This window comes from Giraffa tippelskirchi, chromosome 1 (assembly GCF_054371585.1).
Source record: "Giraffa tippelskirchi isolate mGirTip1 chromosome 1, T2T-mGirTip1v1.2.pri, whole genome shotgun sequence".
NCBI classification, from domain to species: domain Eukaryota; kingdom Metazoa; phylum Chordata; class Mammalia; order Artiodactyla; family Giraffidae; genus Giraffa; species Giraffa tippelskirchi.
In genome coordinates, this window is record NC_137275.1 from 110,230,991 (window position 1) to 110,256,755 (window position 25,765).

The 25,765-nt window shown below is 50.4% G+C and overlaps 1 protein-coding gene across 1 annotated transcript in view; it reads right to left on the reverse strand.

Annotated features, from left to right (window-relative positions):
- The window catches only part of LOC145505791 (uncharacterized), a 188,764-nt gene that overhangs the window by 98,609 nt on the left and 64,390 nt on the right, over positions 1 to 25,765 (reverse strand). The window contains exons 23-29 of the mRNA XM_081488689.1: positions 19,649 to 19,870; positions 17,219 to 17,368; positions 14,269 to 14,492; positions 12,265 to 12,496; positions 5,817 to 6,038; positions 3,355 to 3,504; positions 405 to 628 (exon numbers count right to left, since the gene is read on the reverse strand). Of these exons, the coding sequence (XP_081344815.1) occupies positions 405 to 628; positions 3,355 to 3,504; positions 5,817 to 6,038; positions 12,265 to 12,496; positions 14,269 to 14,492; positions 17,219 to 17,368; positions 19,649 to 19,870 (1,424 nt within the window). The remainder of the gene's footprint in view (positions 1 to 404; positions 629 to 3,354; positions 3,505 to 5,816; positions 6,039 to 12,264; positions 12,497 to 14,268; positions 14,493 to 17,218; positions 17,369 to 19,648; positions 19,871 to 25,765) is intronic.

Consider the following 25,765-nt stretch of genomic DNA (forward strand, 5'->3'; position numbering starts at 1 on the left):
CTTCACACTGTATTAAGTTCAAAAGGAAAATGCAGATCTGAGGGGGAATTTGCCACCCCAAAACCCCAGCTTTTCTGTTTCAGGTGGCTTTTCACCAGAATGTGGGAGGCTCCGAGGGACACACGAGGGCGAACCTTCAGTGCTGGAGGGTGCACGGGCCGCAGGGGACACTGTCACGGCACCTCACCCACCTTGGGGCTCAGAGCTGGTGGGGGGACACCCCACAACGCCCCCCACAGCCCTGGCTGACTGAGCTCTATAATCAAGGGCAATCTCAGAACTGAAAATTCTTGAAGCAGACTTGAAGTCAGTTTCCTTACTATGGAACACTCAGCCTTCTCTAAGGAGAAGACAGCTCCTCAGAGAAGCCGAGTTTCTGGGGAGCTCGGCTCGGGCTCACCCACCGGATCTCTTCGTTGATGGTGTCCAGCTGCTCCTGAAGCATCACAGTCAGAGTCTCGGCATCGCCCTGCCCGCTGGGCGACAGCAGAGCGGCCGAGCTGAAGAGGGTGGCCCTGTCGCCCCCGCCGTCAGACAAGTCTGCGTCACTCTCGAACGCCTGGGCCACGTTGGCCGGCACGCTGGCTTGCTGCGCGCGCTCCCAGTCCTTTTCCTTCAGGGTCTGCACCTGGGCACGAGAGGACCACGTCTCGTCAGCGACATTCAGGGCAGCTCAAGTCTATCAGGAACTGAACACAAGTTTACATGGAAGCCCCAACTGTGGATAAACGGGCCATGCTTATGAGACACTGCCATCTCTTAAGCGAGCAGTACTGAAGAAACAGGCAGGAGGAGAATCCACTTCCTAGATGGCCTGGTGACATTCAGGTCTTAGCGTGGATGGGAGGCAATCCTATGAGGTTATTCACAAGGGTGGGCCGATGGAGTCAGAGACAAAGTCCGAAAATTACAACAATACATCTGTGCCTCCATCAGCCAGGCTGAAGGAAAATAAGAAAAAGAAATCCTTCAGCTCCGCAGCCTCTGGGTCCACCTCAGCGGTCACCACTTGTGTTACTCACCGAGGAGCGCCATCCTCGCAGGTCCCCAGCCCTCCGTTTTCCAGGCTGGTCTGAACACGCACAGACAGGCGCAAGCAGGGCCAGCAGGGCTGGGAGGGCCAGCCCCCCGCGGGGCTCCTCCCGGGGCGCAGGCCCGCGGGCTGTTCTGGGGGACGGCCCCTCACACCGCAAGGCGGCTCTGTCACCAGAGACGTGCGGGAGAGGGCCTGCTGGGCTCCGAGCCGCCCTCCAGCTCTCACACCTCACACCCTTCTCTCTGGCACATCTCCCCCCGGCCCACTCTCACCCAGGTCCTGCCTTCTTTCCCAGACGTGACCTCAAAGCAGCCGAGGGGCAGCCTCGAGGTGCTGGCTTGCTGGCTCCCTGTCCCCCGTGGCCAGCGCCCTCGCCCCTGTCTTCGTCACGACCCCTCCCCAGGGCTGGGCCACCCCCTGCACTGGCTCCAGGACCACCTGCCATCATTCCTGCTCCTCTCCAGCGAACCAGCTGCATATGGCTTCACCCCCATCAGCTCAGCCAGCACGTCCTCTCCCTTCTCTCACCTTAAAATCGCACAAAGGGAACCAGCAGATTCCTCCTCCAGGGCTCCCTGCAGCGCCCACTGAGGGTCTCTGAGAGCTCCCTGGGAGAGGCCTCTACTGTCCCCCTCCCCGCCCAGTCTCCAGCTCTCTGCAAGCAGGCGGTGTGCCCCGCTCGCAGGGCAGCTCCCAGGGAGCTCTGAGGAACCCATGTTACCAAGCCCCCTCCTCTCCTTGCCCTCCCCCCACCCCAAGCATGTCTCTCCCTGGGCACCAGGCCCCGCCCTCCCTGGGGTTACTAGTCAGTCCCTTGCGCCCCTTCTCAACCTTGGAATGCGAGGCACCCCACAGCTCTACCCTTGCACCCCCTATCTCTCCACGGGCACCTGCCTGGTGACTTTACCTTGTCTGTGCCTTTAAACACCATCTGTATGCCCACGACCCAAGTCCACCTTGAGCTGAGTGAGGCCTCTCCTGGATCCAGGCCGGAACACTCAGCTGCTGACCTCACAGGTCCCCTGGACACCCCATGGGCTCATCCACCTCAACAGGGCTGAGGCCCGTCTCTTAGCTCCCTGCCCTGACAGCCCTCCTCAGCTCAGGAAACAGGCTCTGGCCTCGAGCTGCTCAGGCCTGAGCCCGGGGTCCTCCCTGATGCGGCCCTCTCTCTCCCTTATCTCCGCTTGTTGACACGACCCTTGATCTATCTCCGAGTGGCTACTTCTCTTCCGGCCTCCGGGTCTCTGTTCCAGGTCACCCTCCTGGTGTCACCTCGCTGGCCACCCTGTTCACACACGATCGTCCCCCCTCCTCTTAGACAACTCGGGCACTCTGGTCTCCTTCCCCTGCTCATTACTGTCCGACAGGCTGCGTGGGTTTAAAAACGGGTCCACAAATTCTTCCATCCTCCTCCCTTCAAGAGGCAGAGGGGGCAACTCCTGCTCAGCCCCTGAGCGAGGCAGGACTTCGCAGCTCACTCTCGCAAACAGAACTGAAGGTGTGCGGCTTCCGAGACCGGGGCGCGAAAGGCCCCGGGCTACATCCCGCGCTCTCGCTCTCAGAGGGTGTTCTGAGGAAAGCCAGGCCATGAAGAGGTCCACACGGCAGGGACCTGGGCCTGTCCCCACCAGCCAGGTGAGTCTGAAAGCCTGCCATCCAGCCCTGGGGGGCCTTCCCATGTTTGCGTCCTCAGGAGGCCCTGAACCAGGCCCACCTGCTGCAAAGCACAGAAACTGGACTGTGACCTGCTCACTGGGAAGTCACTAAGCTTTGCAGTGATTTGTTACATGGCAGTGGATAAAGAACGCACACGGTTTTTAATTCACTGCTGGAGTCCTAGTTCTGACGATGTCTGGCCCAAACTAGCTGCTCACTGAACATGGCAGCTCAAAACACAGACATGTATGAAAAATTACATGCCATAAATGAGGCGAAAATACAAAGGTACTTAAACTTCCAATGAGAATTCTTCTCACTATAAAATGATGGGTATGTGTATCCATTTACTCGCAGGATGATTTCAATCAAAACGGTGCTAATTAGTACTGTGCTGGGCCTCACAGTAGGCCACAAGTTATCAAAATTGGTTCTTTTAAGAAAAAAAAGCATGCCTTAAAAGGAAACTCGTAGCCAGAAAAAGGAAAATGGGAAGACATAAAGCGATCTATCAACGCTTTGTTCCAAAACCATTTCAGGACCACAGTGTGAGGGGGCAGGTGCCTTACAACGTGGGAGTCACATGAAAAGGTGTTTACCTTCCTTCCTCAGGAATTCACCACTATAAAAGTCAGACACAGTTCAGTAAAAGCCGTTACCTGTCGATGCATAGAATCCTTATCTGCGATTTCATTTTCAAGTTTATCATTGAGGTCGTCGTGCACAGAGGTGGCTTCGCGCTGGGCGGCAAGGTAGCATCTCTCAAGGGTAGTGATTCGCACCTCCACGTCCGTGTTCTGGACCATGGCCTACACCGGGCATTGCAGAGTAGAAAAGGTAAGTCATTATCATGGAACATTCCGATACACGTACGCGTGAAAAAGTTGGACTAAATCCTAAGTTTCAACTCAAAAATAAAGTTAGCGTCCTCAAAATTAAAGTCCTAGACACGGCAGTTTCCTCGGACGTGAGCAAAAACGTGCCTACTTAAAATGTCACATTTGCCACGATTGGCACCCATATGTCTGTATTAACGTTCTGTCTGGCCACTCGGTTTCCCAAGCTTCTCTTCAACATAATCAACCCAAACAGCAAAGAGTATACTAAACTACCCTGTTATTGCATGAATTCCAGGAGGAATGGTATCTGGCATGAAGTCACGACCTCTGTCTGCTACACCACACAGGCGGACTGGATCCACAAGAGGGAGGGACCTTCGACAGATCCAACAGGGACCTCTGAGGCTCGTTTCCTCGGGTAAAAGTCGGAAAACTCTCATGCAATTTCCTCAGAATTCAAGTAATAGTAATGAGTGGAAACAGAAGTCAAAGTTTAACACAACTGGAAGCAGCCTTCTCAAGCCTAATTCTTCTAAAGCAGACTTACACCACATGTATGAAAGGGTCAAACCAGGACCAGAACTTGCTGCTGGTGCAACTCCCGTCCGCCAGGTCAAAATCCACTGCAGGTCCCTCCGTAGTCGACTACTAAGTAACCAATGTGGGCAAAGGCCTGACATTAAAAGTGAAAGGTCTCAAGGCCGCTTTTCCCAGAATTCTCTACATATTGAACTCTGCCACCTAATCTCCTCCTGTTGCCAAAGAGTAGTGGGAAAAGGTTATACAAGCGTGCAAATATTCTGTTTTGAGTTCTCACCTTGAGCTCTCACAGAGAATTACTCACACCAAGCTACTAAACAAGGACACCTGCTGTAGCACATGTCGGAGGGGTTCTGTCTGAGACGGTCTCACGGGGGAGGGGTGGGGCAGGGTGGGCGCTGTCTGCCTGCCTACAAAGGAGAGGTGAGGCTCACAGGAGGAGGCCCGAACCCTCAGCACTCTTCTCTTTTCACAATGACCGTTAGGCAGTTTCTCATCAATCATGACAGCCGCAGACACGACCACCAGAAACATCATGACTCTACATGGTTACACAGCACGGGCCTGAGGCTCTGAGGGTGAGCAAACGCCACTCGACCTGTCTGACCGCCGGTATCAATGTCACACATCCCCTCAAGGAGCAGAACCTCAGAAAACTAGAGAAGACGGCCAGGCAAGCTGCCTCAGCAGGGGCCACACAGCGGGCTCCCATCTCTCCGAGAGAACGGGCTCCACAGACGTCACCAGACTCGCCTGAGTGAACCCGAAGGAAATTTCAGCATCATCAGGTATACATTCGACAGGCAGGTGGGGGGGATGAACTGGGAGACTGGGGTTGACGTATGTACACTACTGAGACTATGCGTAAAGTCAACAACGAGTAAGGACCTACTCTACAGCACAGGGCAGTCTACTCAGGGCTCTGTGGTGAAGTAAATGGGTAGGAAATCTAAAAAGAGGGATATATGTAGACACACACACACGTATATATATATATATATATATATATATATATATATATATATATAAATATAAATATAAATATAAATATAAATATAAATATATATATATATATGACGGATTCACTTTGCTGTACAGCAGACATTGACACAGCAGTGTAAAGCAACTGCTAACTGCTAAGTCGCTTCGGTCGTGTCCGACTCTGTGCGACCCCACAGACGGTAGCCCACCAGGCTCCCCTGTCCCTGGGATTCTCCAGGCAAGAATACTGGAGTGGGTTGCCATTTCCTTCTCCAGTGTATCAAAGGGAAAAGTGAAAGTGAAGTCGCTCAGTTGTGTCCGACTCTTAGCGACCCCATGGACTGTAGCCTACCAGGCTCCTCCATCCATGGGATTTTCCAGGCAAGAGTACTGGAGTGGGGTACCATTGCCTTCTCCAAGAAAAAGGAAAGCAACTAGACTCCAATAAATGAATGAATGGATGAATGAATTTTTCAAAGAGGAACACACTGGGCACCCTAGAACTTGTAGAAATGAGGAGTCCACACCCAGGGTGAGCACAGCGCTAGGGATGCCCTCGTGTTGCTCCACTGCCAATGGACCGCCTGGACCAGGCCTCTTCTACCCCAGAGATCTCGACGCAGAGGCGGGGAGGCCGCCAGTCGCGGTCTCGCCAGCGCTCTGTGCTCCTACTCACGCAGCCATCCCAAAGCTCAGATCAGCCGGAGAACAAGGGACCCACATTCCACCTCAGGACAACAGACACGTCCGCTGTCACTCACTTCGCGGACATCCCGCTGTGGTTGTCTGTTCGCTTCCTCGGACGCGAGGAGCTCCTTCCTGGCCGTGTCCGGGTCCTCCTCCGGCTCTCTCACGTAGGCAGAGAGGTTTGCCAGGCACTCCTTCGACTGGCTCTGCTCCCCTGACTGCCTCTCGATGACCTCCTGGAGCTCGATCACCTTAGCCAGGTCTTCCTCGTGGCTTGGGGAGCCGTCGGAGGATCTCTAAGGGGGAAAGGAAGCCTTAGACAGACAGCCTTGTTTTGGGAGGGAGGGAACACAGCATTTCCGGGCAATCGGTGAGGTCAAAACTTTCTTCTGCACTCTGGGAGCTCACACGACCCTCACGGCCACTCAGATCTACATGGTGCATTGCTGACAGGTCCCAACAGCCCCGCACAGACTGGATGGTAAGGCGAGAACCAGACAGAGAGCGAGACCGAGGACTTGCCTTTCCATTGGTGCTTGGCATGTTTACTTGCTCGGGATTTACATCAAGCACCCCGTCCGTTAGTAGCTTTCCCCAGTTATTCTGCTCTTTAAGAATCATCTGCTAAACGTGAAGTCCACCGGACTTTAGGAAGCATCACTACGAACAAAGCTAGTGGAGCTGATGGAATTCCAGCTGAGCTATCTCAAATCCTGAAAGATGATGCTGTGAAAGTGCTATATTCAATATGCCAGCAAATATGGAAAACTCAGCGGTGGCCACAGGACTGGAAATGGTCAGTTTTCATCCCAATCCCAAAGAAAGGCAATGCCAAAGAATGCTCAAACTACCGCACAATGGCACTCATCTCACGTGCTAGTAAAGTAATGCTTAAAATTCTCTAAGCCAGGCTTCAGCGATAGGTGAACCGTGAACTTCCAGATGTTCAAGCTGATTTTAGAAAAGGCAGAGGAACCAGAGATCAAATTGCCAATATCTGCTGGATCATCGAAAAAGCAAGAGAGTTCCCGAAAAACATCGATTTCTGCTTTATGGACTATGCCAAACAAAGCCTTTGACTGTGTGGATCACAATCAACTGTGGAAAATTCTGAGAGAGATGGGAATACCAGACCATCTGACCTGTCTCTTGGGAAACCTGTACGCAGGTCAGGAAGCAACAGTTAGAACTGGACATGGAACAACAGACTGGTTCCAAATAGGAAAACGAGGACGTCAAGGCTGTGTGTCCTTGTCACCCTGCTTATTTAACTTAGACGCAGGGTACATCATGAGAGACGCTGGGCTGGAAGAAACACAAGCTGGAATCGAGACTGCCGGGAGAAACATCAATAACCTCAGATATGCAGATGACACCACCCTTACGGCAGAAAGTGGAAAAGAACTAAAGAGCCTCTTGATGAAAGTGAAAGAGGAGAGTGAAAAAGTTGGCTTAAAGCTCAACGTTCAGAAAACTAAGATCATGGCATCAGGTCCCATCACCTCATGGGAAATAGATGGGGAAACTGTGGAAACAGTGTCAGACTTTATGTTTGGGGGCTCCAAAATCACTGCTGATGGTGACTGCAGCCACGAAACTGAAAGACGCTTACGCCTTGGAAGGAAGGTTTTGGCCAACTTAGATGGCATATTTAAAAGCAGAGACACTACTTTGCCAACAAAAGTCCGTCTAGTCAAGGCTATGGTTTTTCCAGTGGTCGTGTATGGATGTGAGAGTCGGACGGTGAAGAAAGCTGAGCGCCACAGAACTGATGCCTTTGAACTGTGGTGTGGGAGAAGACTCTTGAGAGTCCCTTGGAGTGCAAGGAGATCCGAACAGTCCATCCTAAAGGGGATCAATCCTGGGTGTTCATTGGAAGGACTGATGTTGAAGCTGAAACTCCAACACTTTGGCCACCTCATGCGAAGAGCTGACTCATTGGAAAAGACCCTAATGCTGGGAAGGATTGAGGGCAGGAGGAGAAGGGGACGACAGAGGATGAGATGGCTGGATGGCATCACTGACTCGATGGACATGGGTTTGGGTGGACTCCGGGAGCTGGTGACGGACAGGGAGGCCTGGCGTGCTGCGATTCATGGGGTTGCAAAGATTCGGACACGACTGAGCGACTGAACTCAACTGAAGTCTTCACTAAGAGATACTCTTCTATCAATCTCGAGGGGAGGGAGATGGGAGGGAGGTTCAAAAGGGAGGGGATATATGTGTACCTATGCCTGATTTTTCCTGCGATTTGACAGACAAGAACAAAATTCTGTAAAGCAATTATCCTTCAATTAAAAAATAAGCTAATTGAAAAAAAAAAAAAAGATCTCTCCTGGACGCCCAGCTTTTCCGCTGGTCCTGGGTCTGAGGACAGGAAACAGTGGTGGCAACAGTGTGGGGAACAGATAAACCCCTTCAGGGTCCAGACAGGTCTCACTTATACATGTGGGCGTGTGGTTCAGCCAGGGGAGGTTTTAGGAAGCATGCATGGAAAGTATTTTTATAAACAATGAGTGCGTCGTTTTAACCAACTAACCTGTGGCTTTGTAATGGGATTCTGTAAAGAATACTGATCCACTGCAGCTCCACAGGAGCTTGGTGACAACAAAGTGACTTACTGCAAAATACAGCTGAACTCGTTTAACAGCAGCTGGATAAACTGTGCACTCTCCCCTGATCTCTAACAACCACCCTCAGACAACAGAAGGCTACAAAAGCTAGAAATTATCCACATGGAACTGAAGAGGGATCAATCTCAAATTCAAGTTAAAAGAAGCATTTATAAAAATCAGAAAACAACAAAGAACAGAGCAGGGAAGTGACACACCTGGGCTGACTAGGACTGAATGCAGACAAACACCTGCCTCAAAGTCAGGGACCACGGCCAGGCCCTTCCCCCGGGCCTTGTCCTGAGAAAGGCCTCTGGGTCCCCAGCCTGGCACCCTCCGCCAGGATGGGAGCCCGCCCCACGGGTGCCCACGTGAGTCGGATGGGCAGTACCGTGTCCTCATTTAACAGGAGGGCAAAGCAGGCCACAAAGCGGGCAAGCGGCACACCCAGGTCACCAACCTCAGGGTGACGGAGCTACTCTGCTGTGCCCGGCAGAAGGGTTCCTGGGCACTGAGCTGCCTGAACCGGAGCGCGGCTGCCCAAGTCCTGTGGGAAGGCCCCAGGAGTGCTCCATCAGCGGGCTGGGAGCAGGAGAGGGACAAGGAAGGCCAGCCCTCGGGCCACTGGACTCCAACAACAGGGGCTCATCCAAGTGACCCGAGGGGAGAGGCAGCGAGCTCCCTCCTGAGGCTCCCTCCATCAGGGTTGCTGTGATGGACAGGAGGGCCTCTGGAGGAAAGCGGGATGGACGGCACCACGGTTAAGTGTCCAGGCTCTGATCAGACCAGTCTGCACCGCACCGCTGGGTATGCGAGCCTGGGCACGGTGCCCGGCCTCTCTAAGCCTCAGTGTCCATATCTGCTGAATGGGGATAACAGCAGCCTGGACCTCACCTGGGTGTCTGCGGGATTAGATGACGGGCTCAGAAAGCACTGGACACGGTGCCTGGCACACAGAGTCTCCTGCACACTGCTACCCACCGTCATTAAATTGGCTTCCCCCAAATCTAATATCTATGGCTCTGATTCAGTCATTTCTTTTAAGAAAACACTACGTGGAAATTCCATGGTGGTCCAGAGGTGAGGACTTGGCACTTTCACTTTCACACCGGTCTGATCCCTGGTTGGGGAACTAACATCCCATTAGCTGTGCAGTATGGCCAAAAAAATAAGTAAAGAAAATTTTAAAAATAATAAATACTACTATGTCTATTATAAATAAGCATGAGATGATTAGAAGGCAAACAAGTGGGAGAAAGGCAAACTGTTACAATTGTCCCAACCAATGACCTATTTCCAACAGAACCATCAGTTCAGTTCAGTTCAGTTCAGTTCCGTTCCGTTCAGTCGCTCAGTCGTGTCTGACTCTTTGCGACCCCATGAATTGTAGCACGCCAGGCCTCCCTGTCCATCACTAACTCCCGGAGTCCACCCAAACCCATGTCCATCGAGTCAGTGATGCCATCCAGCCATCTCATCCTCTATTGTCCCCTTCTCCTCCTGCCCCCAATCCTACCCAGCATTAGGGTCTTTTCCAATGAGTCAACTCTTCGCGTGAGGTGGCCAAAGTACTGGAGTTTCAGCTTCAAAATCAGTCCTTCCAATGAACACCCAGGATTGATCTCCTTTAGGATGGATTGATTGCATCATCAGCATATTTTAAGTGGTGGGCGAGTTTCATTACTTCTATTAAAATGTCAATCATCCACCAGTACGTAACCACATAGTGTTCATTCACTAACACGATAAGGACTCTAATACTTCACAGAGAAACAAAGGCATGCTAAATTACTAAATAGTTTACCTTTCGACGATGCTTCCTTAACTCACTAGACTGATAGATGCATGCAAAGAAATGAAGAGAAACCAGATTTATTGCGACTTTGAAGCTAAAAATTCAAGAATCAATATAGGCAAAGACAGTAAAGCAAAAATGACGGCAAACATATAAGTGAGATGTAGATTTAGAGAACATGTAACTGGAAACAGAACAATTTGTTGGACCACATTAGTTAAATAAGCTATTCAAGATTTACTAGAGAAACACTATACATTATTCCTCAGGAAGATACAATTCTATTACAACATCATGATTTGTTAAAGCACAGCACTGTGTACAACAAAGGGCCTTAACAGTTGTCTGTTCTCAGCCAAACCTCTCTATAAGTTAGTTTCTCTTAATAAAAAAAACATGTTATACTTTAAAATAGTAATTTAACTGACGAGGAAGTTGCCGTAATACCTATTTTAACACTGAACAGATCTAACCACCTGTTGGACATTAATGTAAAATCGTTACCTAGAATTTGATTCCAAACTTCTGAAAATAAATTCATTAAAGCAGGTACCCTATGAAAATATGTAAGAATGAAAGCTAGCGTAACAGCAGGTGGAGTCTTCACATTTTATGAACCATAGAAGATACTTTGTAAAAGAGTCTCGTAGAGACATTAAGCATGCAAAAGCTGATGAGATTTACAGTCTCAAATACAAGCACCAACACAGAAAGGATGTTGTGTCAAAAGTCCATTAATTCTACACATAAGAGGATCATTTCTTCAGGTAAGCATAATCTCAGTTATGAATTACACAGGTTCTGTAGTGTATCATCCATCTACATTATGCTTGTAACTGCACAGTGATAACAATAATTCAAACTTAGTGCTATGGGGGAAAAACACCATTTAATGAGACATGAAGACAAAGCAGAAACCCGACTAAGGGGACACACGCTGTGGACCCCAGACTGCTATGACCAGAGCAAGTGGGAGGACGGGGGAGGGGAGATGGATGGGTAAACTACAGCCTCGGGGGGGTGCGGTTGTGGGAAGCTGGGGTCTGGATTGATGACAACGAAGCAGACAACAGGATGAGACAGGAAATCAAAACCAACGATGAAAGCAGACACACCGTCAGAGAACTCCAGCAACAAGAAAAAATATACAGAACTGTTCTTTTACAAATACTCGGAAAGAAATCAAGCATGAAACCACAGAGAAATCGTCAAAGAATACACACTATCAACTAATTGGCCAGTGATGCATATTATAAAACCAATGTGTCAAAAGACCACAAAATAGACCAGTTATCACTTCACATGCTGCTAAAATGATTCACAGTTAATTTAATTATATGCTGACTAACAATGCAGCTAACATGAAATGGGTGGTAACAAAAAAAGTGATAATACAAGTGCAGTTACAAAGCAGAGTGTTGTAGACATGATTTCACAGGGTAAACAGCAATGCGCTCAGGAAACCTAAGCTAAACATGGAAGAAAGCAGGAACATGCGCTTCAGAGCTGCACACTCTGTCACCAAAAGCCCTAGGTCGTCATCCCATTTTTAGACTCAGAAGAGTGAGGAAGCCCAACTTCTTCCCTGGGGCCCTGGGGCACCAGGCTTTTAACCTGGTTTCACACCCAGAGCTGGCCTGAGCGTGCAGCCAGGTCCAGCAGCAAGCAGACCAGTTTAGATTCTTGGTTTTGTTCCCACCGCATGGCCTGCAGCCTGCAGCCAGGTATCCCCAATGAAAAATGTGCTGCGTGGGTCTCACACGCCAGGAGAGCTGCCTATGGTTACTTTCACAAGGCTGTCTACTCGGTGACAACAGCAACTTCCCTGCACCTGCTGTGTCCAGCACAGGCCGGGCCCAACGTTACAGAGGCAGGCCCTGGCTGAGTTCATGATGACGTGCTAAGCCGGTGGTCCAAATATCAAGACTAATTTGTTGCTGTGCGAGTATGGAATGATTAAAGACTAGGCAGTTTTTAAAAATCTTAGACCTCTAAGCGTAGCAAATGTACCTGAGTTTCTTCTGGGTAAAAACAGAAAAAACAAAAAACAAACAAACAAAAAAGAAAGCCAGTGTGCTGGGGGAGGGACGTGGCAGGGAGGAGGCAGACACATACCAGAGTCTTGATGTCCCGCTGGTCTACTTTCCGCGCCGAGCTGTGCCGCCTCCTTGGGGGCTTGGCGCGCCCACTGCTGGGCGGGCAGGAGCTGGCGAGCGAGGAGGCGGGACACAGGTTGAGGGAGCTCGAGGATTTACAACAACGAAGGTTGCCTAAGCTCCCCTTGCCCACCCTGCTCTCAGTATCCTCGGCCCGCTGCTCCGTGTTCTCCTTCTCTTCTTCGATCAACCTAAAATAGAATAAAACCCGTCACCTGCCTTTGTCAGCAGAGGAACGTGTCTGGACAACAAATGTGGGCTTGCATTCTGTGTCACGATTAGCATATTCCAGGAACAGTTGCTCAATTAACATCTCAGCAAAAAGGTTCAACTTTCCCTCTTTTCAATATTCTCAAACTTAGAATAACTTATCCTTGAGTCTTACAAAGTGGCCCCTGATCATTCTCGTTTGATTTGACTGGTTTACTCTAACATTCTGACGGGGCCTGGGTGGCGCCTCTCTCCCTGTGAGGAGATAACCTGAAGTTGACAACCTTTACCTTCCCTGCTCTCAGGGCAGAGATGCACGGCAGTGCCTCAAGTCTATTCCGCTGGGAATCAGGAACTCTGTACAATCAAAACAGTGAGCCACGAACAAGCTGGAGTTTCTAAACACAAGTCTCTAGACCAGATGAAGTGCTGAATTGATTTTTTTATTTTTTAGGTTGTCTATGTACAAATGCATCACTTGATGAAGTTCTCCACCAGCTTTGTGTGAGTTTCTGGACTCATGTCAATGTGCTGCATTAACCTAGAATTCACAGTTACTGCTCTTCTCCCCTAATGTCTCGCGGATGATGTTATATAGCAGTTTAAATATTCGATTATGCATATAACATGATTTTCAAAATAAAATACAAGATTCTCGCAGGTCGTCACCTCTCCAGTTTCACTTCTCCTTATACACCCTGAAAGTTTTTCACTGTTGATAACAAGTTGATGGAAAGAATTTACCATTTACCTCAAGTCAACATGTTACCTAAGGAAAAATCACTTTTACCTGACAACATGCTGTAAAAATAAACATATTAATATGTAACCGTTCCGTATTTCCTGGGGGAGGGGGAAAGACAATCTTTCTGAGCTGTCTGTGCTCAAACACGGCCCACAAAGCAGTCTGTCTCAGCGTCAAACGTGCAGGCGGCACCACCTGCGTTTGCTGGTTGTGCCCTTCACCCCTGCCTTTCCCCCGGGCCCCCCGCACTCGGCTGACAGGAACGGGCACCTCGGCCTGGGCTGACGTGACAAGAACAGTCTGAGCAGCAGCTCTGCCAGGTCCTGTGCAGGGTCACCGGCCTGTGGCCACTCTGAACGTGGACAAGGGACAGGAGGCAGAGCTGTGCGGGTGCGGCACCAGGCTGGCCTCGGGGCCCCCAGCCACCTGGCCGCACCCAGACCCAAGGCCCCTGCTCGCCATGAGGCGGGCCTTTGGATTCTATCCCGTTTGTAAACTGTTATAACAGCCCAGACGGTGTCTACAGAAAACATCTCACAGACACTGATGAGTTGAGAAGAACTCAAACACATGTCCTTGGACCACTGTCGTACAACAAGCCAATCTTCACACTGTATTAAGTTCAAAAGGAAAATGCAGATCTGAGGGGGAATTTGCCACCCCAAAACCCCAGCTTTTCTGTTTCAGGTGGCTTTTCACCAGAATGTGGGAGGCTCCGAGGGACACACGAGGGCGAACCTTCAGTGCTGGAGGGTGCACGGGCCGCAGGGGACACTGTCACGGCACCTCACCCACCTTGGGGCTCAGAGCTGGTGGGGGGACACCCCACAACGCCCCCCACAGCCCTGGCTGACTGAGCTCTATAATCAAGGGCAATCTCAGAACTGAAAATTCTTGAAGCAGACTTGAAGTCAGTTTCCTTACTATGGAACACTCAGCCTTCTCTAAGGAGAAGACAGCTCCTCAGAGAAGCCGAGTTTCTGGGGAGCTCGGCTCGGGCTCACCCACCGGATCTCTTCGTTGATGGTGTCCAGCTGCTCCTGAAGCATCACAGTCAGAGTCTCGGCATCGCCCTGCCCGCTGGGCGACAGCAGAGCGGCCGAGCTGAAGAGGGTGGCCCTGTCGCCCCCGCCGTCAGACAAGTCTGCGTCACTCTCGAACGCCTGGGCCACGTTGGCCGGCACGCTGGCTTGCTGCGCGCGCTCCCAGTCCTTTTCCTTCAGGGTCTGCACCTGGGCACGAGAGGACCACGTCTCGTCAGCGACATTCAGGGCAGCTCAAGTCTATCAGGAACTGAACACAAGTTTACATGGAAGCCCCAACTGTGGATAAACGGGCCATGCTTATGAGACACTGCCATCTCTTAAGCGAGCAGTACTGAAGAAACAGGCAGGAGGAGAATCCACTTCCTAGATGGCCTGGTGACATTCAGGTCTTAGCGTGGATGGGAGGCAATCCTATGAGGTTATTCACAAGGGTGGGCCGATGGAGTCAGAGACAAAGTCCGAAAATTACAACAATACATCTGTGCCTCCATCAGCCAGGCTGAAGGAAAATAAGAAAAAGAAATCCTTCAGCTCCGCAGCCTCTGGGTCCACCTCAGCGGTCACCACTTGTGTTACTCACCGAGGAGCGCCATCCTCGCAGGTCCCCAGCCCTCCGTTTTCCAGGCTGGTCTGAACACGCACAGACAGGCGCAAGCAGGGCCAGCAGGGCTGGGAGGGCCAGCCCCCCGCGGGGCTCCTCCCGGGGCGCAGGCCCGCGGGCTGTTCTGGGGGACGGCCCCTCACACCGCAAGGCGGCTCTGTCACCAGAGACGTGCGGGAGAGGGCCTGCTGGGCTCCGAGCCGCCCTCCAGCTCTCACACCTCACACCCTTCTCTCTGGCACATCTCCCCCCGGCCCACTCTCACCCAGGTCCTGCCTTCTTTCCCAGACGTGACCTCAAAGCAGCCGAGGGGCAGCCTCGAGGTGCTGGCTTGCTGGCTCCCTGTCCCCCGTGGCCAGCGCCCTCGCCCCTGTCTTCGTCACGACCCCTCCCCAGGGCTGGGCCACCCCCTGCACTGGCTCCAGGACCACCTGCCATCATTCCTGCTCCTCTCCAGCGAACCAGCTGCATATGGCTTCACCCCCATCAGCTCAGCCAGCACGTCCTCTCCCTTCTCTCACCTTAAAATCGCACAAAGGGAACCAGCAGATTCCTCCTCCAGGGCTCCCTGCAGCGCCCACTGAGGGTCTCTGAGAGCTCCCTGGGAGAGGCCTCTACTGTCCCCCTCCCCGCCCAGTCTCCAGCTCTCTGCAAGCAGGCGGTGTGCCCCGCTCGCAGGGCAGCTCCCAGGGAGCTCTGAGGAACCCATGTTACCAAGCCCCCTCCTCTCCTTGCCCTCCCCCCACCCCAAGCATGTCTCTCCCTGGGCACCAGGCCCCGCCCTCCCTGGGGTTACTAGTCAGTCCCTTGCGCCCCTTCTCAACCTTGGAATGCGAGGCACCCCACAGCTCTACCCTTGCACCCCCTATCTCTCCACGGGCACCTGCCTGGTGACTTTACCTTGTCTGTGCCTTTAAACACCATCTGTATGCCCACGACCCAAGTCCACCTTGAGCTGAGTGAGGCCTCTCCTGGATCCAGGCCGGAACACTCAGCTGCTGACCTCACAGGTCCCCTGGACACCCCATGGGCTCATCCACCTCAACAGGGCTGAGGCCCGTCTCTTAGCTCCCTGCCCTGACAGCCCTCCTCAGCTCAGGAAACAGGCTCTGGCCTCGAGCTGCTCAGGCCTGAGCCCGGGGTCCTCCCTGATGCGGCCCTCTCTCTCCCTTATCTCCGCTTGTTGACACGACCCTTGATCTATCTCCGAGTGGCTACTTCTCTTCCGGCCTCCGGGTCTCTGTTCCAGGTCACCCTCCTGGTGTCACCTCGCTGGCCACCCTGTTCACACACGATCGTCCCCCCTCCTCTTAGACAACTCGGGCACTCTGGTCTCCTTCCCCTGCTCATTACTGTCCGACAGGCTGCGTGGGTTTAAAAACGGGTCCACAAATTCTTCCATCCTCCTCCCTTCAAGAGGCAGAGGGGGCAACTCCTGCTCAGCCCCTGAGCGAGGCAGGACTTCGCAGCTCACTCTCGCAAACAGAACTGAAGGTGTGCGGCTTCCGAGACCGGGGCGCGAAAGGCCCCGGGCTACATCCCGCGCTCTCGCTCTCAGAGGGTGTTCTGAGGAAAGCCAGGCCATGAAGAGGTCCACACGGCAGGGACCTGGGCCTGTCCCCACCAGCCAGGTGAGTCTGAAAGCCTGCCATCCAGCCCTGGGGGGCCTTCCCATGTTTGCGTCCTCAGGAGGCCCTGAACCAGGCCCACCTGCTGCAAAGCACAGAAACTGGACTGTGACCTGCTCACTGGGAAGTCACTAAGCTTTGCAGTGATTTGTTACATGGCAGTGGATAAAGAACGCACACGGTTTTTAATTCACTGCTGGAGTCCTAGTTCTGACGATGTCTGGCCCAAACTAGCTGCTCACTGAACATGGCAGCTCAAAACACAGACATGTATGAAAAATTACATGCCATAAATGAGGCGAAAATACAAAGGTACTTAAACTTCCAATGAGAATTCTTCTCACTATAAAATGATGGGTATGTGTATCCATTTACTCGCAGGATGATTTCAATCAAAACGGTGCTAATTAGTACTGTGCTGGGCCTCACAGTAGGCCACAAGTTATCAAAATTGGTTCTTTTAAGAAAAAAAAGCATGCCTTAAAAGGAAACTCGTAGCCAGAAAAAGGAAAATGGGAAGACATAAAGCGATCTATCAACGCTTTGTTCCAAAACCATTTCAGGACCACAGTGTGAGGGGGCAGGTGCCTTACAACGTGGGAGTCACATGAAAAGGTGTTTACCTTCCTTCCTCAGGAATTCACCACTATAAAAGTCAGACACAGTTCAGTAAAAGCCGTTACCTGTCGATGCATAGAATCCTTATCTGCGATTTCATTTTCAAGTTTATCATTGAGGTCGTCGTGCACAGAGGTGGCTTCGCGCTGGGCGGCAAGGTAGCATCTCTCAAGGGTAGTGATTCGCACCTCCACGTCCGTGTTCTGGACCATGGCCTACACCGGGCATTGCAGAGTAGAAAAGGTAAGTCATTATCATGGAACATTCCGATACACGTACGCGTAAAAAAGTTGGACTAAATCCTAAGTTTCAACTCAAAAATAAAGTTAGCGTCCTCAAAATTAAAGTCCTAGACACGGCAGTTTCCTCGGACGTGAGCAAAAACGTGCCTACTTAAAATGTCACATTTGCCACGATTGGCACCCATATGTCTGTATTAACGTTCTGTCTGGCCACTCGGTTTCCCAAGCTTCTCTTCAACATAATCAACCCAAACAGCAAAGAGTATACTAAACTACCCTGTTATTGCATGAATTCCAGGAGGAATGGTATCTGGCATGAAGTCACGACCTCTGTCTGCTACACCACACAGGCGGACTGGATCCACAAGAGGGAGGGACCTTCGACAGATCCAACAGGGACCTCTGAGGCTCGTTTCCTCGGGTAAAAGTCGGAAAACTCTCATGCAATTTCCTCAGAATTCAAGTAATAGTAATGAGTGGAAACAGAAGTCAAAGTTTAACACAACTGGAAGCAGCCTTCTCAAGCCTAATTCTTCTAAAGCAGACTTACACCACATGTATGAAAGGGTCAAACCAGGACCAGAACTTGCTGCTGGTGCAACTCCCGTCCGCCAGGTCAAAATCCACTGCAGGTCCCTCCGTAGTCGACTACTAAGTAACCAATGTGGGCAAAGGCCTGACATTAAAAGTGAAAGGTCTCAAGGCCGCTTTTCCCAGAATTCTCTACATATTGAACTCTGCCACCTAATCTCCTCCTGTTGCCAAAGAGTAGTGGGAAAAGGTTATACAAGCGTGCAAATATTCTGTTTTGAGTTCTCACCTTGAGCTCTCAGAGAATTACTCACACCAAGCTACTAAACAAGGACACCTGCTGTAGCACATGTCGGAGGGGTTCTGTCTGAGACGGTCTCACGGGGGAGGGGTGGGGCAGGGTGGGCGCTGTCTGCCTGCCTACAAAGGAGAGGTGAGGCTCACAGGAGGAGGCCCGAACCCTCAGCACTCTTCTCTTTTCACAATGACCGTTAGGCAGTTTCTCATCAATCATGACAGCCGCAGACACGACCACCAGAAACATCATGACTCTACATGGTTACACAGCACGGGCCTGAGGCTCTGAGGGTGAGCAAACGCCACTCGACCTGTCTGACCGCCGGTATCAATGTCACACATCCCCTCAAGGAGCAGAACCTCAGAAAACTAGAGAAGACGGCCAGGCAAGCTGCCTCAGCAGGGGCCACACAGCGGGCTCCCATCTCTCCGAGAGAACGGGCTCCACAGACGTCACCAGACTCGCCTGAGTGAACCCGAAGGAAATTTCAGCATCATCAGGTATACATTCGACAGGCAGGTGGGGGGGATGAACTGGGAGACTGGGGTTGACGTATGTACACTACTGAGACTATGCGTAAACTCAACAACGAGTAAGGACCTACTCTACAGCACAGGGCAGTCTACTCAGGGCTCTGTGGTGAAGTAAATGGGTAGGAAATCTAAAAAGAGGGATATATGTAGACACACACACACGTATATATATATATATATATATAAATATAAATATAAATATAAATATAAATATATATATATATGACGGATTCACTTTGCTGTACAGCAGACATTGACACAGCAGTGTAAAGCAACTGCTAACTGCTAAGTCGCTTCGGTCGTGTCCGACTCTGTGCGACCCCACAGACGGTAGCCCACCAGGCTCCCCTGTCCCTGGGATTCTCCAGGCAAGAATACTGGAGTGGGTTGCCATTTCCTTCTCCAGTGTATCAAAGGGAAAAGTGAAAGTGAAGTCGCTCAGTTGTGTCCGACTCTTAGCGACCCCATGGACTGTAGCCTACCAGGCTCCTCCATCCATGGGATTTTCCAGGCAAGAGTACTGGAGTGGGGTACCATTGCCTTCTCCAAGAAAAAGGAAAGCAACTAGACTCCAATAAATGAATGAATGGATGAATGAATTTTTCAAAGAGGAACACACTGGGCACCCTAGAACTTGTAGAAATGAGGAGTCCACACCCAGGGTGAGCACAGCGCTAGGGATGCCCTCGTGTTGCTCCACTGCCAATGGACCGCCTGGACCAGGCCTCTTCTACCCCAGAGATCTCGACGCAGAGGCGGGGAGGCCGCCAGTCGCGGTCTCGCCAGCGCTCTGTGCTCCTACTCACGCAGCCATCCCAAAGCTCAGATCAGCCGGAGAACAAGGGACCCACATTCCACCTCAGGACAACAGACACGTCCGCTGTCACTCACTTCGCGGACATCCCGCTGTGGTTGTCTGTTCGCTTCCTCGGACGCGAGGAGCTCCTTCCTGGCCGTGTCCGGGTCCTCCTCCGGCTCTCTCACGTAGGCAGAGAGGTTTGCCAGGCACTCCTTCGACTGGCTCTGCTCCCCTGACTGCCTCTCGATGACCTCCTGGAGCTCGATCACCTTAGCCAGGTCTTCCTCGTGGCTTGGGGAGCCGTCGGAGGATCTCTAAGGGGGAAAGGAAGCCTTAGACAGACAGCCTTGTTTTGGGAGGGAGGGAACACAGCATTTCCGGGCAATCGGTGAGGTCAAAACTTTCTTCTGCACTCTGGGAGCTCACACGACCCTCACGGCCACTCAGATCTACATGGTGCATTGCTGACAGGTCCCAACAGCCCCGCACAGACTGGATGGTAAGGCGAGAACCAGACAGAGAGCGAGACCGAGGACTTGCCTTTCCATTGGTGCTTGGCATGTTTACTTGCTCGGGATTTACATCAAGCACCCCGTCCGTTAGTAGCTTTCCCCAGTTATTCTGCTCTTTAAGAATCATCTGCTAAACGTGAAGTCCACCGGACTTTAGGAAGCATCACTACGAACAAAGCTAGTGGAGCTGATGGAATTCCAGCTGAGCTATCTCAAATCCTGAAAGATGATGCTGTGAAAGTGCTATATTCAATATGCCAGCAAATATGGAAAACTCAGCGGTGGCCACAGGACTGGAAATGGTCAGTTTTCATCCCAATCCCAAAGAAAGGCAATGCCAAAGAATGCTCAAACTACCGCACAATGGCACTCATCTCACGTGCTAGTAAAGTAATGCTTAAAATTCTCTAAGCCAGGCTTCAGCGATAGGTGAACCGTGAACTTCCAGATGTTCAAGCTGATTTTAGAAAAGGCAGAGGAACCAGAGATCAAATTGCCAATATCTGCTGGATCATCGAAAAAGCAAGAGAGTTCCCGAAAAACATCGATTTCTGCTTTATGGACTATGCCAAACAAAGCCTTTGACTGTGTGGATCACAATCAACTGTGGAAAATTCTGAGAGAGATGGGAATACCAGACCATCTGACCTGTCTCTTGGGAAACCTGTACGCAGGTCAGGAAGCAACAGTTAGAACTGGACATGGAACAACAGACTGGTTCCAAATAGGAAAACGAGGACGTCAAGGCTGTGTGTCCTTGTCACCCTGCTTATTTAACTTAGACGCAGGGTACATCATGAGAGACGCTGGGCTGGAAGAAACACAAGCTGGAATCGAGACTGCCGGGAGAAACATCAATAACCTCAGATATGCAGATGACACCACCCTTACGGCAGAAAGTGGAAAAGAACTAAAGAGCCTCTTGATGAAAGTGAAAGAGGAGAGTGAAAAAGTTGGCTTAAAGCTCAACGTTCAGAAAACTAAGATCATGGCATCAGGTCCCATCACCTCATGGGAAATAGATGGGGAAACTGTGGAAACAGTGTCAGACTTTATGTTTGGGGGCTCCAAAATCACTGCTGATGGTGACTGCAGCCACGAAACTGAAAGACGCTTACGCCTTGGAAGGAAGGTTTTGGCCAACTTAGATGGCATATTTAAAAGCAGAGACACTACTTTGCCAACAAAAGTCCGTCTAGTCAAGGCTATGGTTTTTCCAGTGGTCGTGTATGGATGTGAGAGTCGGACGGTGAAGAAAGCTGAGCGCCACAGAACTGATGCCTTTGAACTGTGGTGTGGGAGAAGACTCTTGAGAGTCCCTTGGAGTGCAAGGAGATCCGAACAGTCCATCCTAAAGGGGATCAATCCTGGGTGTTCATTGGAAGGACTGATGTTGAAGCTGAAACTCCAACACTTTGGCCACCTCATGCGAAGAGCTGACTCATTGGAAAAGACCCTAATGCTGGGAAGGATTGAGGGCAGGAGGAGAAGGGGACGACAGAGGATGAGATGGCTGGATGGCATCACTGACTCGATGGACATGGGTTTGGGTGGACTCCGGGAGCTGGTGACGGACAGGGAGGCCTGGCGTGCTGCGATTCATGGGGTTGCAAAGATTCGGACACGACTGAGCGACTGAACTCAACTGAAGTCTTCACTAAGAGATACTCTTCTATCAATCTCGAGGGGAGGGAGATGGGAGGGAGGTTCAAAAGGGAGGGGATATATGTGTACCTATGCCTGATTTTTCCTGCGATTTGACAGACAAGAACAAAATTCTGTAAAGCAATTATCCTTCAATTAAAAAATAAGCTAATTAAAAAAAAAAAAAAGATCTCTCCTGGACGCCCAGCTTTTCCGCTGGTCCTGGGTCTGAGGACAGGAAACAGTGGTGGCAACAGTGTGGGGAACAGATAAACCCCTTCAGGGTCCAGACAGGTCTCACTTATACATGTGGGCGTGTGGTTCAGCCAGGGGAGGTTTTAGGAAGCATGCATGGAAAGTATTTTTATAAACAATGAGTGCGTCGTTTTAACCAACTAACCTGTGGCTTTGTAATGGGATTCTGTAAAGAATACTGATCCACTGCAGCTCCACAGGAGCTTGGTGACAACAAAGTGACTTACTGCAAAATACAGCTGAACTCGTTTAACAGCAGCTGGATAAACTGTGCACTCTCCCCTGATCTCTAACAACCACCCTCAGACAACAGAAGGCTACAAAAGCTAGAAATTATCCACATGGAACTGAAGAGGGATCAATCTCAAATTCAAGTTAAAAGAAGCATTTATAAAAATCAGAAAACAACAAAGAACAGAGCAGGGAAGTGACACACCTGGGCTGACTAGGACTGAATGCAGACAAACACCTGCCTCAAAGTCAGGGACCACGGCCAGGCCCTTCCCCCGGGCCTTGTCCTGAGAAAGGCCTCTGGGTCCCCAGCCTGGCACCCTCCGCCAGGATGGGAGCCCGCCCCACGGGTGCCCACGTGAGTCGGATGGGCAGTACCGTGTCCTCATTTAACAGGAGGGCAAAGCAGGCCACAAAGCGGGCAAGCGGCACACCCAGGTCACCAACCTCAGGGTGACGGAGCTACTCTGCTGTGCCCGGCAGAAGGGTTCCTGGGCACTGAGCTGCCTGAACCGGAGCGCGGCTGCCCAAGTCCTGTGGGAAGGCCCCAGGAGTGCTCCATCAGCGGGCTGGGAGCAGGAGAGGGACAAGGAAGGCCAGCCCTCGGGCCACTGGACTCCAACAACAGGGGCTCATCCAAGTGACCCGAGGGGAGAGGCAGCGAGCTCCCTCCTGAGGCTCCCTCCATCAGGGTTGCTGTGATGGACAGGAGGGCCTCTGGAGGAAAGCGGGATGGACGGCACCACGGTTAAGTGTCCAGGCTCTGATCAGACCAGTCTGCACCGCACCGCTGGGTATGCGAGCCTGGGCACGGTGCCCGGCCTCTCTAAGCCTCAGTGTCCATATCTGCTGAATGGGGATAACAGCAGCCTGGACCTCACCTGGGTGTCTGCGGGATTAGATGACGGGCTCAGAAAGCACTGGACACGGTGCCTGGCACACAGAGTCTCCTGCACACTGCTACCCACCGTCATTAAATTGGCTTCCCCCAAATCTAATATCTATGGCTCTGATTCAGTCATTTCTTTTAAGAAAACACTACGTGGAAATTCCATGGTGGTCCAGAGGTGAGGACTTGGCACTTTCACTTTCACACCGGTCTGATCCCTGGTTGGGGAACTAACATCCCATTAGCTGTGCAGTATGGCCAAAAAAATAAGTAAAGAAAATTTTAAAAATAATAAATACTACTATGTCTATTATAAATAAGCATGAGATGATTAGAAGGCAAACAAGTGGGAGAAAGGCAAACTGTTACAATTGTCCCAACCAATGACCTATTTCCAACAGAACCATCAGTTCAGTTCAGTTCAGTTCAGTTCCGTTCCGTTCAGTCGCTCAGTCGTGTCTGACTCTTTGCGACCCCATGAATTGTAGCACGCCAGGCCTCCCTGTCCATCACTAACTCCCGGAGTCCACCCAAACCCATGTCCATCGAGTCAGTGATGCCATCCAGCCATCTCATCCTCTATTGTCCCCTTCTCCTCCTGCCCCCAATCCTACCCAGCATTAGGGTCTTTTCCAATGAGTCAACTCTTCGCGTGAGGTGGCCAAAGTACTGGAGTTTCAGCTTCAAAATCAGTCCTTCCAATGAACACCCAGGATTGATCTCCTTTAGGATGGATTGATTGCATCATCAGCATATTTTAAGTGGTGGGCGAGTTTCATTACTTCTATTAAAATGTCAATCATCCACCAGTACGTAACCACATAGTGTTCATTCACTAACACGATAAGGACTCTAATACTTCACAGAGAAACAAAGGCATGCTAAATTACTAAATAGTTTACCTTTCGACGATGCTTCCTTAACTCACTAGACTGATAGATGCATGCAAAGAAATGAAGAGAAACCAGATTTATTGCGACTTTGAAGCTAAAAATTCAAGAATCAATATAGGCAAAGACAGTAAAGCAAAAATGACGGCAAACATATAAGTGAGATGTAGATTTAGAGAACATGTAACTGGAAACAGAACAATTTGTTGGACCACATTAGTTAAATAAGCTATTCAAGATTTACTAGAGAAACACTATACATTATTCCTCAGGAAGATACAATTCTATTACAACATCATGATTTGTTAAAGCACAGCACTGTGTACAACAAAGGGCCTTAACAGTTGTCTGTTCTCAGCCAAACCTCTCTATAAGTTAGTTTCTCTTAATAAAAAAAACATGTTATACTTTAAAATAGTAATTTAACTGACGAGGAAGTTGCCGTAATACCTATTTTAACACTGAACAGATCTAACCACCTGTTGGACATTAATGTAAAATCGTTACCTAGAATTTGATTCCAAACTTCTGAAAATAAATTCATTAAAGCAGGTACCCTATGAAAATATGTAAGAATGAAAGCTAGCGTAACAGCAGGTGGAGTCTTCACATTTTATGAACCATAGAAGATACTTTGTAAAAGAGTCTCGTAGAGACATTAAGCATGCAAAAGCTGATGAGATTTACAGTCTCAAATACAAGCACCAACACAGAAAGGATGTTGTGTCAAAAGTCCATTAATTCTACACATAAGAGGATCATTTCTTCAGGTAAGCATAATCTCAGTTATGAATTACACAGGTTCTGTAGTGTATCATCCATCTACATTATGCTTGTAACTGCACAGTGATAACAATAATTCAAACTTAGTGCTATGGGGGAAAAACACCATTTAATGAGACATGAAGACAAAGCAGAAACCCGACTAAGGGGACACACGCTGTGGACCCCAGACTGCTATGACCAGAGCAAGTGGGAGGACGGGGGAGGGGAGATGGATGGGTAAACTACAGCCTCGGGGGGGTGCGGTTGTGGGAAGCTGGGGTCTGGATTGATGACAACGAAGCAGACAACAGGATGAGACAGGAAATCAAAACCAACGATGAAAGCAGACACACCGTCAGAGAACTCCAGCAACAAGAAAAAATATACAGAACTGTTCTTTTACAAATACTCGGAAAGAAATCAAGCATGAAACCACAGAGAAATCGTCAAAGAATACACACTATCAACTAATTGGCCAGTGATGCATATTATAAAACCAATGTGTCAAAAGACCACAAAATAGACCAGTTATCACTTCACATGCTGCTAAAATGATTCACAGTTAATTTAATTATATGCTGACTAACAATGCAGCTAACATGAAATGGGTGGTAACAAAAAAAGTGATAATACAAGTGCAGTTACAAAGCAGAGTGTTGTAGACATGATTTCACAGGGTAAACAGCAATGCGCTCAGGAAACCTAAGCTAAACATGGAAGAAAGCAGGAACATGCGCTTCAGAGCTGCACACTCTGTCACCAAAAGCCCTAGGTCGTCATCCCATTTTTAGACTCAGAAGAGTGAGGAAGCCCAACTTCTTCCCTGGGGCCCTGGGGCACCAGGCTTTTAACCTGGTTTCACACCCAGAGCTGGCCTGAGCGTGCAGCCAGGTCCAGCAGCAAGCAGACCAGTTTAGATTCTTGGTTTTGTTCCCACCGCATGGCCTGCAGCCTGCAGCCAGGTATCCCCAATGAAAAATGTGCTGCGTGGGTCTCACACGCCAGGAGAGCTGCCTATGGTTA